Raw genomic sequence first — 18044 nt, forward strand, 5'->3', positions numbered from 1 at the left:
TGTCAATTTGGGAAGAATTCACATCTTTCAAATTTTGAGTGTTCTGATTTATGAGTATGGTATACTTCATTTATTTTTGTCTTCTTTCTCTCCATAATGTTTTATATGTTTTGATCTTGAAGTCTGGAACATTTTTTATTAGATTTATTCCTAGGTACTTGATTTTTTTATACTATCATAAAAGCTAACTGCTATTTAATTTATTATTATTTTTTTTTTTGAGACAGAGCCTCACTCTGTCACCCAGGCTGGAGTGCAGTGGCGTGATCTCAGCTCACTACCACCTCCACCTCCCAAGTTCAAGTGATTCTTCTGCCTCAGCCTCCCAAATAGCTGGGACTACAGGCGCCTACCACCACGCCCAGCTAATTTTTGTATTTTTAGTTGAGACAGGGTTTCACCATGTTGGCTAGGCTGGTCTTGAACTCTTTACCTCAGGTGATCTGTCCATCTCAGCCTCCCAAAGTGCTGGGATTACAGGTGTGAGCCACGGCACCCAGCCCTAACTGCTGTTTTAAATTTTATTTTCTACCTGTTTGTGGCTGGAATAAAACATTTATTAATCAAAACAGCACTTGCATATGTAAGCAATGACTATGCCCTGGTGGGGGTACTTGGAAGAATCTTAGCAACACTTTCCCATCGTAAACTCTATTACACTCCCCTAAAGCCATCTTAACTAAATATTGCAGCTGCTACTGCTTCTAATCATAATGATAAAATATCTGCTATAAATAGTTGAATTATTCTCAAATTTCCTAAAGACTGAATAAAAGGCACCCTAGGGAGCTCCGTAGTATATAAACTGAGTAAAAAATGATTTGCTCACAGCACAAGTGCATCCTCGGGACCAGTTCTCTTCCCTCCTCCCCATTTCCAGCCCAGAGCATATCCCTAAATCTCCTCTTATGTAAAAATTCTCAAGCAGTCACTGTATCTGAAAATATCTGTTGCCTGAAGGATAAAAAGTAATTCACATGGCCTGAAGTTCTTGTATCACCAACTTTTTCCCCCCTCATATTACTTAAAAGTTGCTCACTTGCCTCCTGGAATTTTGGGTTGCAGAGAGGAATGAGGCCATACCATTTCATGCTCATCAGATTGGAAGATAAAGATCTTGGGACACCAGGTGTTGGAGATGAAAAGCAGTAGGTAGAAGTGTAAACAGATACATCAGAGAAACTGGCACTCTCTGATTAGTTGGACCATGTGAAGTTGCCCATATCTGGTTGTTTTGACATACAAAAAATGGCAAATTCATGTGGTTTAACTTAATAAACATTCATATGGTTTTGACCTGTATGCTAGGAATATTATAGAAAAGGAATTATAAACCTAGAACACTACTTGGTTCTTCTGTGACTAATATTTATATGATCATAATAATATAAAGCTATTATTAATTTTCAACTTTTGCAATTGACTTATAGATAAAACACACAAGGCATGTGTTTACAGAGCAAGATATGAGTCTTCTCAGCTTTGACAGTGGGAAGGTCAAAGTGGAGGTATCACAGGAAGGAAGAGAGAAGGGGAGGAGAGAGGTGGTAGGAGGATAAAAGCAGTGGTCCTCACCTTGCAAGATGGATAATAAGAGATATTAGCCAAAGCTAACGGAAAGAGAGGTTTCATTATATAACTTGAAAGTACAAAGGAAACCCATAGGAGCTTAAAATTAACTATCAAAGATTAGAAATAAGGAAAGGACAGGAGGCATAGTGTAAGTAAAGCTAAATTCTTTTTTTTTTTTTTTTTTTTTTTTTTTTGAGACGGAGTTTTGCTCTTGTTACCCAGGCTGGAGTGCAATGGCGCAATCTCGGCTCACCGCAACCTCCGCCTCCTGGGTTCAGGCAATTCTCCTGCCTCAGCCTCCTGAGTAGCTAGGATTACAGGCACGTGCCACCATGCCCAGCTAATTTTTTTGTATTTTTAGTAGAGACGGGGTTTCACCATGTTGACCAGGATGGTCTCGATCTCTTGACCTCGTGATCCACCCACCTCGGCCTCCCAAAGTGCTGGGATTACAGGCTTGAGCCACCACACCTGGCAGTAAAGCTAAATTCTTATCAATAGATAATCCCTTAAATTAGTAAATGAAAATACTAAAGTATATGCATATTAGTTAATGATATGGAGGGAACCTCCAGAACAAGTAAAGTCAAGCAGACATAGTGGGTGGATCTGGAAGGTGGGGCTGGATTGAGAAAAAGTGAGGTGGGAGACTTTGCTTTTCCCTTAAGTCTTTTTCCACTCTGTGGGTTTTTAACCAATTACAGATATTATGTTAATAAAAATTTAAAGAGGAGAAGGGAATGCAGGGAATGAAGTCAATGTACTGTCACCTGCCCCTACCGTTCAAATTGACTTCCCTGAAAAGATATAAAAAGGGCTACAGGGTAGACATTGGGAGACCCTCTGCCATGAGACTTCTAGATATAGAGTTGATTTGGAGAGGAGGTTGGAGGACATTGATTCAGAATGGGCAGGAAGGTCAGGTTTAGAACTTGGTCTAGGAAGAGCCTCCAGGTTCAGAACCTGGCCTAGAAGGGCCGCCTGAGAAACAGAGGAACAAGAGGATCTTGGTGGACAAAAGGTCTGAGAATAGCCAATGGTCCCAGTGGAATTGGGGAGTGTCCCTCCCAGCCCAGGTGGGGTACAATAACCTGTCACAGGTTTGTAGAAGCTAAAGTTTGCTTCAGAGTTCAGCCTTTGCCCTCATTACATCTGCTGGATAAGAGTCATTACACCTCTCGAGCAAAGTCCAGATTCGAGCCTGGTTCTGCTACCTTCAGAGCCTAGACTGTAACAGTTCACCTCTTTGCTGCCTGAGGACTGGGGCTAACTGGAGCCGGGTGGGTGCTTCACTCACTTGCTTTCACTTGCTCATCTCCTGTCTGCAGGTCCGGGCCCTGGTGGCTGACTTTTCCATTGTTTTCTCCATCCTGATGTTCTGTGGAATCGATGCCTGTTTCGGGCTGGAAACCCCCAAGCTGCACGTGCCCAGTGTCATCAAGGTTTGCTCCTTGCCCCCCATCTGGGCATCCAGTCTGCCTACCCACCAGCTGCAGATTCTTTCCCCTCTGTGATGATCAAACTCTCTTCTCTCAGCCGAGAGACCGTGTTAGCTCTCTGTCTGTGCACCACCTTTCCTGAACACTGGCTCCCAGGAGCCAATCCTTTGAGGTAGGGTGGGGAAGGGTGACATATTCACCATGAAATCCTGATCTGTAGCCATGAGGTGAGGAAGGCACTGGAATTCACCCTCCAACCAAGTGGAAGCCTCTTGATTCCTGTTTGAAGTTCTTCAGTTCCCTGACCTCTGGCAGTCTACAAGCTGGCCCAGATGGAATCTGTTGAAACTGATCCCTTAGAATAGTGATTCTTAAAGTGTGATCTTCAGACCAATATCACAGCATCGCAGTCAAGGGGAACTCATTAGAAATGCAATTTCTCAGTCCCACCTGTGGAATCAGGAAAGCTGGGGGTTGAACCAGCAGTCTGCATTTTAACAAGCCCTTCAGGTGACCTGGAGTATGCTCAAGTTTGAGAACCACTGCTTAGAAATTACTCACTAGTCCAGAATTGGTGACATATGCTTGTAGCTAAACTCAGACCTACTCTCTCATAAGAGCACCAACCATCTCACCAGAGTAGGAAGTCCAAATGTCCAGATTCTAGAACTTCCCCTCCCTGTCTTTAAGGTCTTTTTTTTTCTTTGTGTTTTTTTAGGCAAAGTCTCACTCTGTTGCCCAGGCTACAGTGCAGTAGTGCAGTCACAGCTCACTGCAGCCTGAACTTCCTGGACTCAAGTGATCCTCCTGCCTCAGCCTCCCAAGTAGCTGGAACTATAGGTGCATACCACAACACCCAGCTAATTTTTGTATTTTTTTGTAGAGATGGAGTCTCCCTATGTTGCCCAGGCTGGTCTTTAACTCATAGGCTCGAGTGATCCTCCTGCCAAAGTGCTGGGATTACAGGCATGAGCCACCCTACTCAGCTTCTGAAGTCTTGACCTTCAACATATTATTGTTTCGAGGTTCTCCTAAGGAGCTTAAACACATCTCATTTAACTCATGTTGGCCTGGAAATTAAAGTAACTCTTTTTTTTTTTTTTTCCTTAAATAAAAAAAAAAAGAGATAAAATTCAACCCAGCTCCTGCACAGATAGTTCCTCATCCTTAACATGCAGAACTGAACTGATGTTCGGCGTTCTACAGACAATTCTAGAATGTTCTCAGGAGAGGCAGAAGCAGCTGGCCCTGAGCCCACCCATTTCTTTATTTTCTGTTGGGCCTCATTTCTGCTGTTTGTTATTTGCAGTGAGTGCATTCTCTCTCCTGGCTGTCCTCTGATCCACACTTCCGTGTTTCCTGCCCAATCTCGGGGCTATTGCAGCAAATTACCTCCTTAGTTTTACAGACACTGTCTGCATACATGGTCCTTCCCATGTCTGAATTTAGTCTAAAGTTGCAGGTACCTAATGTGTTTAAGGGAAAAGATTTCACTTGAAAAGTACCCCAGGTCAGGGAAAGTCGAGGAGGTGGGACAGCAGACCAGGTGGCAAGTGCCCTGGGACAAGCGAGAGAGGAAAGGTCCCCTCTCTGTTTGCTCCCACTTAGCCCACACGGCCTGACCGAGGCTGGTTCGTGGCCCCCTTTGGGAAGAACCCGTGGTGGGTATACCCAGCAAGCATCCTGCCTGCCCTGCTCGTGACCATCCTGATCTTCATGGACCAGCAGATCACTGCCGTCATTGTCAACCGGAAGGAGAACAAGCTGAAGGTAAGGCCGGTACTAGGAACAGAGGGGTAACCTCTTTCTTCCCAGAAAGTCAGAAGGAGCAAAGGAAGACCATGATGCTTCTTTCAATGCTTTGGGCCAGGAAAATATGAGGACAGAAGACTGGAGTTCCCACTTGGTGTGTTGAGGGGGAAATGTGACCTCCGGATGTGGGTAAGGCCACCAGGGCTGGAGTGACTTTCTGAGGACCAGGACCAAACTAGGCTGAGCCACTGGGCACAGGCTCCCTGTCTTTCCCAAAGTGGCCTTGAGTTCTTATCCCCCAACATGAACCTGAAAATCAGCAGATCCTGACGGGGGCACAGCCTAGAACACTGAGGCAGAGGAACTTCCTTAGCCTTCTTGGCCTCTGCAACTCCCCACCCAGCCTGTGAGCCTGAGAAGACTTGGGCCACCTCCTTCCCCATCTCAGTCTGGATCACTCTAGGTGTGGCCTATCCCAGCTGCGGTCCCTCACTCAGGAACTGCAGAGACCCTGTGGCCACCTTCTGGGCTTTTCTTCCCAGAGATCCAAACCCAGGGCCTCTCCAAGCTTGAGCATCCCTCTCTTCCATTACCTATGTTACTTAGGCAGCTCACCCTTTCAGATGGGGTGGTGGTGGGACCCACCCACCTCTGCAGTCCTTGCAAGGTGCACCTCAGGCCTTGTCAGTATCCTCTGGAAGGCAGGGGGAGCCCTTGAACAATGTTCCACAGAATGGCTGCTTCCAGAAGGAACAAGCTCCCCAGAAACTTCTCCCTTCCCTCCCCTACCCCTACAGAAGGCAGCTGGCTACCATTTGGACCTGTTCTGGGTGGGCATCCTCATGGCCTTATGCTCCTTTATGGGGCTCCCCTGGTATGTGGCTGCCACGGTCATCTCCATTGCCCACATCGACAGCCTCAAGATGGAGACGGAGACCAGTGCCCCTGGGGAGCAGCCCCAGTTCCTGGGAGTCAGGTAGGAGGGGTCAAAGCCTAGGGAATACCTGACAGGGAGGGGTTCACTCAGGGAGGGGAAGCTGGCTTTGCCTGTCTCACCAAAGGATTTGGACAAAAAGGGCCCGTGCTCTGATGGCCCAAGAACCACAGGGACAGGAGTGCTATCCCTGGAGGGAGGGAAGGAGAGAGACAGAAGTCCAACTCTAAGTGGGGCTTTTTACCTACTAGATTCCAAGCAGTACACATACCCCAGCCATAAACATACATGGACATGTGCACCAGACACTCACCTGCATCGGCCATCGAAGGTCCCACACAAGGCCTTGTGCTATCCTGCCCTTTTTTCCTTCCTCAAGACCCTGCAAGCCCCTACTGCCCCCACAGCCCTCCTTGGGCTCAGGTCTTGCTTGGTCTCCTCAGAAGGCTATCCCAGGACCACCCTTGCTCCCCAGTCTGTGACCCTGCCTGTCACTCCTGTTCCTTCACTTGCCCCTTCTCTCATGTGCCATGTTAGGCAGAGAAGTGCATCTTAAGCCCCTTAGGGCCTCCAAGGTGAAACCACACCAAACCCTGGCGTTCTCCTACATGACTGCCCGAAGTAATTCTCCCACTATCTCGGGATACCTGGACTGCCCAGCCTGCCCGAATGAGGCTTCTCTGCCCAACTGCAGGGCTCACTTACCTCCCACCCCTGATACCTGTTCTGCTGGTAGCCAGACCCCCTTCTCCAGATCCTCAATCATTGTGCCCCACAAAAGTGAGATCTTACAATCAAAGGGCAGAGTAATAGCATTTATCTCGAATGCATCCTCAACAATAGGTGCCACTATTACTGCATATACTGAGGCTCAAGATGGGCAGAGCCCTGCCCAATGCCGCATAACTAGCTAGTGGCAGAGCCAGGATCCAGCCCACATCAGTTCTACTCAAGTACCCCAGCTGTGAGCCACTACACTGAATAGCCCTCAGTGCCCCTGCAAGATACCCCCAGTCAGGGGCCGCCTGTCTTCCCACATATGGTTCAGCTGGGCCTCAGGGAACCAGGCAGAGCTCCATGCAGAAGACCTCGAGGCCATGGCCTTGGACACAAGCTTCAGGCGCCCACAGAAGGGCAGGCATTTCCTGGTACACCCTGACCATGTGCTCTTCTCTGCCAGGGAACAGAGAGTGACTGGCATCATCGTCTTCATCCTGACGGGAATCTCTGTCTTCCTGGCTCCCATCCTGAAGGTGAGGCCCTGCACTCTCACCCAGGGCCTCGTCGTCTAAGAAAGCAGAGTGAATGCCTCAGGCAGGGAGAGGGTCTCCACATAGCTAGGGATCACTGGTCTATCAGCCCCCTAAGAAAGGCATGGTCTTCGCCGGGCATGGTATCTCACACCTGTAATCCCAGCAGTTTGGGAGGCTGAAGCAGGCGGTTCACCTGAGGTCAGGAATTCAAGACCAGCCTGACTAACATGGTGAAACCCCGTCTGTACTAAAAATTCAAAAATTATGCGGGCGTGGTGGCACATGCCTGTAATTCCAGCTACTCAGGAGGCTAAGGCAGGAGAATCGCTTGAACCCAGGAGGCGGAGGTTTTGGTGAGCCAAGATTGCGCCATTGCACTCCAGCCTGGGCAACAAGAGTGAAACTCCATATGAAAAAGAAAGAAAGAAAAAGGCACAGTTTTATTAGGCCAAAGTAATATTTCCACGCTGTCACCATTGTTTTCTGTGATACTGCAGTTATTTTGTTGTTGTCGTTTTGTTTTGTTTTGTTTTTTGAGACAGAGTTTTGCTCTCATTGCCCAGTCTAGAGTGTAATGGCATGATGTTGGCTGACCACAGCCTCTGTCTCCTGGATTCAAGCGATTCTCAGCCTCTCGAGCAGCTGGGATTACAGGCATGCGCCACCACACCCGGCTAATTTTGTATTTTTAGTAGAGACAGGGTTTCTCTGAGTTGGTCAGGCTGGTCTCGAACTCCCAACCTCAGGTGATCTGCCCACTTCAGCCTCCCAAAGTGCTGGGATTACAGGCATGAGCCACCGCACCCAGCCAATATTGCAGTTTTTTATCATCACCAATCCTCTTTCCCACGCCTTCCAGGGCCACTCTCACCTTTCTGGAAGATACTCTTCCCTCCAAACGTTCTGCCAAGCTCTAGCCCTGCTTAGATCAGGAACTTCCTGAATGGGGTGTGTGTCCACATTGCTGTGGTTTGGGGCTCATGAAGTTTAAAACTTGCAGTGGGAGGCCAAGCATGGTGGTACAGGCCTGTAGTCCATCTACTCAGGAGGCTGAGGCAGAAGGATCACCTGAGCTCAGGAAGTCTTGGGACTTGGGTAACTTTTCCCTACCCAGCTTGAAGCTCCTCTTGCTCATGTCCCACCACAAGAGCTAAGAGACTAAATCAAATAGGGGTGCAATGGAGGCAGGCATCCCCCACAAGAGTTTCTTTTTGGAGAGACTCCAAAAAGCAAGGTGTTCCCAGCAGATTTCCCTGCTCTCCACTCCAGCCAATCGTCCATCAGTCTCCCTTTCCCTTGATCAGTGCCCACACAAGACTTTCCTTTCTTGAATTAAGTTTACCTGTAATTGCCTCAACCTTTTGCCGATACTATTTTCCCTCTTTGAATATCTCAAAACAGCTCATAACCAGGCATGGTGGCTCATGTCTGTAATCCCAGGACGTTGGGAACCCAAGGTAGAAGGATCACTTGAGGCCAGGAGTTCAAGACCAGTCTGGGCAACATAGTGAGACACCCCATCTCTACAAAAAATACAAAAATTAGCCAGGCATGATGGTGCATGCCTGTGGTCCCAGCCACTAGGGAGGCTGGGGCGTGAAGATCACCTGAGCCCAGGAGGTCAAGGCTTCAGTGAGCCGGGATCATGCCACTGCACTCCAGCTTGGGCAACAGAGTGAGAGCTCATCTCAAAATAAAAAAAAAAAAATTCATTCAGAGGTGATCTTTTAGAAACGAAGGCTAAAGAATCTTGATGCTAGCTGATGTATTTACAATGGAAAATATTTCTGGCTTGAGAATTGGTGCTAGGCTTACCTGAGCAGTAGGTAGGAGCCTAGTATTTTTTAAGGAATATTTCCCCTGCGGGGGAAACAAATTACACACAGGAAGGCAAGCATTCTGTTTATTTAAAGATATATTTTAAATGGCCAGGGACTATTTACTTTTGTAGAGAGGGTTCCATTGTGTATGTCTATTTTGACACTGTTTAACATAGAAGTATTTGCATTAAAAAGCTTAAATCGGGCCTGGCATGGTGGTTCAAGGCTATAATCCTGGCACTCTGGGAGGCTGAGGCGAGTGGATCACCTAAGGTCAGGAGTTCAAGACCAGCCTGGCCAATATGGTGAAACCCCATCTCTACTAAAAATACAAAAATAGCCATGTGTGGTGGCACAGGCCTGTATCCCAGCTACTCAGGAGGCTGAGACAGGAGAATTGGTTAAGCCCAGGAGGTGAAGGCTGCAGTGAGTTGAGATCCCACCACTGCACTCCAGCCTGGACAAGACAGAGTGAGATTCTGTCTCAAAAAAAAAAAAAAAAAAAATCCAAATCTACCAGGCATGGTGGCTCACATCTGTAATACTGACACTTTCAGAGGCTGAGGTGGGAGGATCACTTGAGGCCAATAGTTTGAGACCAGAATGGCAAACATAGCAAGATTCTGTTTCAAAAAAAACAAAAACAAAAACTCAAATCTAAGAACAGCATTCTTTAGGGGCCAAAAATTCCTCTAAAGCCCTTTTAGTGTTGGCATAGTGCTCTGTGTGCTCCAGAGTGCTCTAACATGACTGCAAGGAGGAGCATCCTCTGCTCACCATGGGGAGCCACAGCTGCAGGTGAAGAAGAGGTGACAGACAGAAACAACTGAGATAGCGGAAGAATGCTTTGAAAGGCTGTGAAAGATTTGGAATCACTCTTGTAGAATGGGATGAATTCCATGATCCCATGTTTGAAAAAGCAAACAAGCTGCCTGTGTGCAAGTTTGGAGGGTAGGGTACCCACCAAACTATTTGTGGTTAGTTGGTGATGAGTGCTGATTAGTTTACATACTTCTGTTTTGCTTCCTTTTTATGTGATTGTGTATGCTGCACGATTTCCGTTTTTTTTTTTTTTTTTTTTAGACAACGTCTCTGTCACCCAGGCAGTGGCATGATCTCAGCTTGCTACAACTTCCATCTCCTGGGTTCAAGTGATTCTCCTGCCTCAGCCTCCCAAGTTGCTGGGATTACAGGCATGTGCCACCATGCCCAGCTAATTTTTTTTTTTTTTTGTATATTTAATAGAGATGGGGTTTCACCATGTTGGCCAAACTGGTCTCAAACTCCTGACCTCTGGTCATCCAGCCACCTGGCCTCCCAAAGTGCTAGGGCTACAGGTGTGAGCCACCATGCCTGGCCTGATGTATGATTTCCGTTAAGTGTCCTTGGTATTCCCTGCTGATGTAGGTCGGCTCATTAAAGGTCCCTACACCGCTGCAGGCTGAGCAGCTTTAAGGGGCCCTCAGCTGAGGCTGGAGGTAGGAAAAAGCTGTCAGGAATGAGAAAGGGGCAGTCTGTGGCACCTTCTCACTTTCCAGAAGGTGTTTCTTCAGCCAGACCACATGGCTTCTATATGGCACAATGGCACAATGAGGGGCCAGGCCAGGAGAGCAGCCACATGCTGGGCCAGGCACCCCTACCAGAGAAGGGGCAGTACAGTCCCAGTGACCCTCATCTCCACCCCCCTCCACACCCTAGCTCTGCTGACTCTTGGTTCTCCAAAACATCCAGCTCCCAAGCTGCCTCTGTAGTCAGGAGACACCATCATCCAGAACAGGGTGGCCAAGGGCCCGCCCCAGGCAGAAGCCAATCCAAAGTTCTGCTCTCATTTTAGTGCATCCCCCTGCCGGTGCTGTACGGAGTCTTCCTCTACATGGGCGTGGCCTCCCTGAATGGCATTCAGGTAAGGCTTTCCCTCCCTAGTCTGCATACCTGGAGTCATTATTCCATGTCTGGTTCCATGTCACCAAGAGCCCCCAATTCAGTTGTCCCCATTGTCCCCAATTGTCCTAATTCAGTGAAAGAAAAATAGTAATGATACTGTTGCTTACTGATACTACCAGGCAAAATAACTATGCTAGGCACTTCATCGGCCTTATATAATTTAATCTATGTAATTAGGTTATCTGATCCCCATTTTACAGTTGGGGATGGGAGGGTCAGAATTCAAAATCCAGAAGGAGCTGACTCCAGTGAGCATTTCACTGTACCTCTCTCTCTTCCCTAAGGCAACTACACAGAAGAAAGCATTTTTGTTTTGTTCTGTATTTACCATGAAATCCCAGAATTCTTAAACAGTTTATGTTACAATTAACTTGCACTTTCCTTGAATATGGACAGTGTTCATTTTCTAGCCAGCTCCAGGGCTCTTCCCCTCACCCAGCGCTCAGGACCCTTTCTCTAAGACCCCATTATGTATCTGTCTAGATACCTCCAGCTCCCCTCCCATGCATCCTTAAGGCTGGAGCAGGGGGTTTCCCCTCTGAGACCCCACCCAGGAACCCCTTCCCCTAGTACTGGGGCCCAGCAGGCCCTCAGAGCCCAGCTACCTGGCTGAGCCCACACTGTCCCCCTAGTTCTGGGAACGCTGCAAGCTCTTCCTGATGCCAGCCAAGCACCAGCCGGACCACGCCTTCCTGCGACACGTGCCGCTGCGCCGGATCCACCTCTTCACCCTGGTGCAGATCCTCTGCCTGGCCGTGCTCTGGATCCTCAAGTCCACGGTGGCTGCCATCATCTTCCCAGTCATGGTAAAGTGGGTGCGGGCTTCCTCCTCCTGCCCAGCAGGTTGGCCTGGGCAAGAGGTGCAGCTCAACCTCCCCTCCCACCATCTTCTGCCTTCCCGTCAGCTGTGGCCTGGCTCCCTTGGGTCACAGAGGCTGGCACAGGATGACCCGATTTGAATTGTGAGTCCAGGCCAGATGGTGTGGGGTGGGGCAGAGAGGAGGCTGAGGAAGGAATGTCAGGGCCGCTCAGCGAGAACGCAGGAGTCACCCAATCTCCTGGCTCCAGGGAGGGACAGAGAAAGCAAATCAGTTCAACCAGGAGTTCCCACTGCCAAAATTCCAACCAGTCTCAGAAGTCGATGCGTGCTAAATATAGATCTTTCCATCACTCAAGATAGCTAAATTTGAAAAGCTAAATAGTGAAGTAGGGGGGTGGGGGAAGAACTAGGGTCAGAGATCAAGAACATCAAAACCCAATGACAATATATATAAAGCTTGAGCTTGGGAAAGGTTACAGTTCTTTCACTATTCTTGCAAATATTATATAAGTTTGGATTCGAAGTGAAAAGAACACAAAGCCAAAAACACATTGCATTTGCCCTCTAGATAACGCACTGAGGGCACTGGCCCAAGCCCTTGCCAGGCACCTGGAGTGTGTCAGTGAATGTCTGGGGAAAGCCTGAGGGCTCTGGGGCAGGGGCCAAAGTAAGTACACTGAGGGGAACTTGGAGTGCGCACTCCTAGGAGGGTCTAGTCAACAGTCTCGACCCTGGCTGCCCATGAAAATCAACCCAGACCACTCAAATCAGGATCTCTGGGACATCCAGACTTTGGTATTTTTATGGTCTACAGGTGAGCATAAACGTGCAGCCAGAGTTGAAAACCCCCACTGCAGGCAAAGGGAGATAGATCCTCCCCCTAGTGCCCTCATGGGCCTCAGAGCTGGCGAAGGGAAAGGCAGTAGCAGTCTTGATTAGCCTTTGCTGAGTGCTGTTCCATTGAGTCCATACCAGCCCCCCAAGCACTAGTAACCCCGCTTTACAGATGAGAAAGTGAGGCTCAGAGAGCATGAGCGAGTGACTCTGGACACACAACCAGGCAGGGCAAAGCAAGACCTGCATCCCCCACCTATTGATTTTTTTTGGTTGAATTTGCATACGGTAAAATTCAATGTGTGGTTCTATGAGTTTTGGCAAATGAACAGAGTGGTGGTTTCACCACCAGTCACAATACAGAACAGCTCCAAAAGTTCCCCCTTGCTGCCCCTATGCAGACAGCTTCTCTTGCCACCCTTGCTGCTAGCAACCACCAAGTTGTTTTCAGAGCCAGGATTCTTAAAACCCAGTTCTGTCTGACGCCCCCAGGCTGTACTTGCTCCCAAGTAGTGTCAGGGAGGAACCAGTATCAAATCCAGATGAATGTTCTTGTTGGGGAAAGGACCATACACATCACAGCCATCCTGGGCCACTGAGCTTATTCTCTCTCTCTTTTTTTTTTTTTTTTTTTTTTTTTTTTTTTTTTTTTTTTGAGACGGAGTTTCGCTCTTGTTACCCAGGCTGGAGTGCAATGGCGCCATCTCGGCTCACCGCAACCTCCGCCTCCTGGGTTCAGGCAATTCTCCTGCCTCAGCCTCCTGAGTAGCTGGGATTACAGGCACGCACCGCCATGCCCAGCTCATTTTTTGTATTTTTAGTAGAGACGGGGTTTCACCATGTTGACCAGGATGGTCTCGATCTCTTGACCTCGTGATCCACCCGCCTCGGCCTCCCAAAGTGCTGGGATTACCGGCGTGAGCCACCGCGCCCGGCCCACTGACCTTATTCAAAGGTCAAATTTGAATCCTCCCCAAAGAACACTGCTTTTCCTTTACTTTCTTCATCCTGAACAGAACCAACTTTCTAAGCTTTCCCTTTAAAAATCCAGTTATTACAGTATACTTTATCCAACTTCTGTTAACAAAGAAGGCAGCAGCTCTCAGAATTGGAGGCAGGACAGTGGGTCTCAAAGTGTGACCTCTGGACCAGCAGCATGAACATCACTGAGAAATTGGTTAGAGACATAAATTTTCGGGCCTTACCTGACCTGCTAAATCAGAAACTGGGGGAATCCAGCAATTTGTGTATTAACAAGCCCTCCAGGTCCTGGTGCATGCTTAAATTTGAGAACCAGTAATTTATTATTTATTTATTATTATTTTTTGAGACAGAGTCTTGCTCTGTTGCACAGGCTGGAGTGTAGTAGCATGATCTCAGCTCATTGCAACCTCCACCCGCCAGGTTCTAGCACTTCTTCTGTCTCAATCTCCTGAGTAGCTGGGACTACAGGCATGCACCACCACACCTGGCTAATTTTTGTATTTTTAGTAGAGACAGCATTTCACCATGTTGGCCAGGCTGGTCTCGAACTCCTGACCTCAGGGATTTGCCTGCCTTGGCCTCCCAAAGTGCTGGGATTATAGGTGTGAGCCACCGTGCCCAGCCGAGAACCACTAATTTAAAGAGTAACTGTAGTTCTCCAGCCCATGGCCTCCTCTGAGGCTCCCCACTTCAGCTGTCACAGGCTCTATCCCTCTTGGTCACTGGTAGGCACAGTCACTCACCTGAGGAGAGGCCAGGCGAGGGGAACCACAGTGGAGGGAAGGTGAATAATGGCTTATGGGAGCTTCGAGATGGCTCCAAAGACACCACAAAAAGTCCCTGAAGTCAGCCGACTGAGGGAGAAAAGAATCTATGCCTGAGTTTGGGCATTGAGGCCACAGGTTTCTCCCAACTTACAAAACTTTAGTCTCTGTCGCATCTCCTGCCACAGATCCTGGGCCTCATCATTGTTCGAAGGCTTCTGGATTTCATCTTTTCCCAGCACGACCTGGCCTGGATTGACAACGTCCTCCCAGAGAAGGAAAAAAAGGAGACAGACAAGAAGAGGAAGAGAAAGAAAGGAGCCCATGAGGACTGTGATGAGGAGGTGGGGAAGAAGTGAGGCCGGGGCACAGAGGAGAAATCACATGACCTTCCCTCCACTTTTGCCAGGACTAGGGAGTGGGTGGCTTCTTGGGTGGCCTCCAGCATGCCTAGGCCCAGTCCAGGATGGGCTGGGCATTTGCTCTTGGTCCGGGGTGCTGAAGGCTCTTTTGTTTATGTGAATATCCTTGGAGTGGGCCAGAGTGAATGAGACTCCTTGTCCAGGGAAAAGGTTACTAACCATGTTCACTCTTCCTTCACTATGGGCTTTACGGCCATGATCACAGCAAGTGGGTTCCTGCGGGAAGGGCCAGGAGGCAGCTCCAGCATGGAAGGAGGTTATGAAGACTGACCTCCAAAGAGTGGAGCAGGCCTGGGGAGAGGCATCTAATGGGGACTTATAGGTAGACTGGACTCCAGACAGGCAGGAGGGGCTGGGAACAAGCTTTGCTTTGCCATTGCCTAGGGTACTGGGGACAAAAATGGGGAAAGAGGCAGGTATCCTCACCAAATAGAGAGTGGCTACATTTCCCAGATGCCTAGGATAATATGGTTGCCCCATCTGCCCCCTCTTCTCCCATGCTCCCTTCCCATTTCTTTTATATATATATATATATATAATTTATTGCATTTTAGGTTCTGGGGTACACGTAAAGAACATGCAGGATTGTTGCATAGGTACATACATGGCAATGGAGTTTGCTGCCTCCATCCCCCTCACCTGTATCTGCATTTCTCCCCATGTTATCCCTCCCCAACTCCCTACCTGTTACTGTCCCTCCCCTAGTCCTGTCCACAGATCTCAGTGTGTGATGCTCCCCTCCCTGTGTCCATGTGTTCTCATTGTTCAACACCAGCCTATGAGTGAGAACATGCACTGTTTGATTTTCTGTTCTTGTGTCAGTTTGCTAAGAATGATGGTTTCCAGGTTCATCCATATCTCTACAAAGGACATGAACTCATCTTTTTTTATGGCTGCATAGTATTCCATGGTATATATGTGCTACATTTTCCCTGTCCAGTCTATCATCGATGGGCATTTGGGTTGGTTCCAAGTCTTTGCTATTGTAAACAGTACTGCAATGAACATATGTGTGCATGTGTCCTTATAGTAGAACGATTTATAATCCTTTGGATATATACCCAGTAATGGGATTGCTGGTAAAATGGAATTTCTATTTCTGGGTCCCTGAGAAATTGCCACACTGTCTTTCACAATGGTTGAACTAATTTACACTCCCACTGACAGTGTAAAAGTGTTCTTATTTCTCCACATCCTCTCCAGCATCTGTTGTCTCCAGATTTTTTAATGATCGCCATTCTAACTGGCGTGAGATGGTATCTCAATGTAGTTTTGATTTGCATTTCTCTAATGACCAGTGATGATGAGCCTCATATATGTCTTCTTTAGAGAAGTATCTGGCCGGGCGCGGTGGCTCACGCCTGTAATCCCAGCACTTTGGGAGGCCGAGGCGGGTGGATCACGAGGTCGAGAGATCGAGACCATCCTGGTCAACATGGTGAAACCCCGTCTCTACTAAAAATACAAAAAACTAGCTGGGCATGGTGACGCGTGCCTGTAATCCCAGCTACTCAGAGGCTGAGGCAGGAGAATTGCCTGAACCCGGGAGGTGGAGGTTGCGGTGAGCCGAGATCGCGCCATTGCACTCCAGCCTGGGTAACAAGAGCGAAACTCCGTCTCAAAAAAAAAAAAAAAAAAAAAAAAAAAGAGAAGTATCTGTTCGTATCCTTTGCCCACTTTGGGTTTGTTTGTTTTTTTCTTGTAACTCTGTTTTAGTTCTTTCTAGATTTTTGGATATAAGTCCTTTGTCAGATGGGTAGATTGCAAAAATTTTTTCCCATTCTCTTGGTTGCCGGTTCACTCTAACGATTGTTTCTTTTGCTGTGCAGAAGCTCTTAGGTCTGATTAGATCCCATTTGTCTATTTTGGCTTTTGTTACCAATGCTTTTGGTATTTTAGTCATGAAGTCCTTGCCTATGCCTATGTCCTGAGTGGTTTTACCTAGATTTTCTTCTAAGATTTTTATGGTGTTAGGTCTTATATTTAAGTCTTTAATCCATCTGGAGTTAATTTTAGTGTAAGATGTCAGGAAGAGCCGGGCGCGGTGGCTCAAGCCTGTAATCCCAGCACTTTGGGAGGCAGAGGCGGGTGGATCACGAGGTCAAGAGATCGAGACCATCCTGGTCAACATGGTGAAACCCCGTCTCTACTAAAAATACAAAAAGTTAGCTGGGCATGGTGGTGCGTGCCTGTAATCCCAGCTACTCAGGAGGCTGAGACAGGAGAATTGCCTGAACCCAGGAGGCGGAGGTTGCAGCCATTGCACTCCAGCCTGGGTAACAAGAGCGAAACTCCATCTCAAAAAAAAAAAAAAAAAAAAAAAAAAGATGTCAGGAAGGGGTCCAGTTTCTGCTTTCTGCACATGGCTAGCCAGTTTTCCCAACACCATTTATTAAACAGGGAATCCTTTCCCCATTGCTTGTTTTTGTCAGGTTTGTCAAAGATCAGATGGTTGTAGATGTGTGGCATTGCCTACGAGGCCTCTGTTCTCTTCCATTGGTCTACATCTCTGTTTGTTTTGATACCAGTACCATGCTGTTTTGATTACTGTAGCCTTGTAGTATAGTTCAAAGTCAGGTAGCGTGATGCTTCCCGCTTTGTTCTTTTTGCTTAGAATTGACTTGGCTATGTGGGCTCTCTTTTGGTTCTATATGAAGTTTAAGGTTTTTTTTCCAGTTCTATGAAGAAGGTCATTGGTAGCTTGATGGGGATAGCATGGAATCTATAAATTACTTTGGGCAGTATGGCCATTTTCATGATATTGATTCTTCCTAACCATGAGCATGGACTGTTTCTCCATCTGTTTGTGTCCTCTCTTATTTCGTTGAGCAGTGGTTTGTAGTTCTCCTTGAAGAGGTCCTTTACATCCTTTGTTAGTTGTATTCCTAGGTATTTTATTCTCTTTGTAGCAATTGTGAATGACAGTTCATTCTTGATTTGGCTCTCTTTAAGTCTGTTATTGGTGTATAGGAATGCTTGTGATTTTTGCACATTGATTTTATACCCTGAGACTTTGCTGAAGTTGCTTATCAGTTTAAGGAGATTTGGGGCTGAGACGATAGGGTCTTTGAAATATACAATCATGTCATCTGCAAATAGAGACAGTTTGACTTCCTCCTTTCCTAATTGAATACCCTTTATTTCTTTTTCTTGCCTGATTGCTCTGGCTAGAACTTCCAATACTATATTGAATAGAAGTGGTGAGAGAGGGCATCCTTGTCTAGTGCTGGACTTCAAAGGGAATGCTTCCAGTTTTTGCCCATTCAGTATGATATTGGCTGTAGGTTTGTCGTAAATAGCTTTTATTTTGAAATACATTCCGTCAATATCTAGTTTATTGAGAGTTTTTAGTATAAAGGGCTGTTGAATTTTGTTGAAGGCCTTCTCTACATCTATTGAGATAATCATGTGGTTTTTGTCTTTGGTCTGTTTATGTGGTGAATTAAGTTTATAGACTTGCATAAGCTACTGCAAATCAATCCCTTCCCATTTCATCCCCAAAACAC

The 18044-nt window shown here is 47.3% G+C and overlaps 1 protein-coding gene across 4 annotated transcripts in view; it reads left to right on the forward strand.

Annotated features, from left to right (window-relative positions):
- The window catches only part of SLC4A5 (solute carrier family 4 member 5), a 153414-nt gene that overhangs the window by 126688 nt on the left and 8682 nt on the right, over positions 1-18044 (forward strand). For all 4 annotated transcript variants that reach the window (XM_039479158.2, XM_039479159.2, XM_039479167.2 and 1 more), the window contains 7 exons: positions 2901-3014; positions 4620-4781; positions 5561-5739; positions 6878-6950; positions 10605-10673; positions 11347-11520; positions 14305-14460. In XM_039479158.2, coding sequence (XP_039335092.2) covers positions 2901-3014; positions 4620-4781; positions 5561-5739; positions 6878-6950; positions 10605-10673; positions 11347-11520; positions 14305-14460 — 927 coding nt within the window. The remainder of the gene's footprint in view (positions 1-2900; positions 3015-4619; positions 4782-5560; positions 5740-6877; positions 6951-10604; positions 10674-11346; positions 11521-14304; positions 14461-18044) is intronic.

The sequence above is a fragment of the Saimiri boliviensis genome, chromosome 1 (assembly GCF_048565385.1).
Source record: "Saimiri boliviensis isolate mSaiBol1 chromosome 1, mSaiBol1.pri, whole genome shotgun sequence".
Classification (NCBI taxonomy): domain Eukaryota; kingdom Metazoa; phylum Chordata; class Mammalia; order Primates; family Cebidae; genus Saimiri; species Saimiri boliviensis.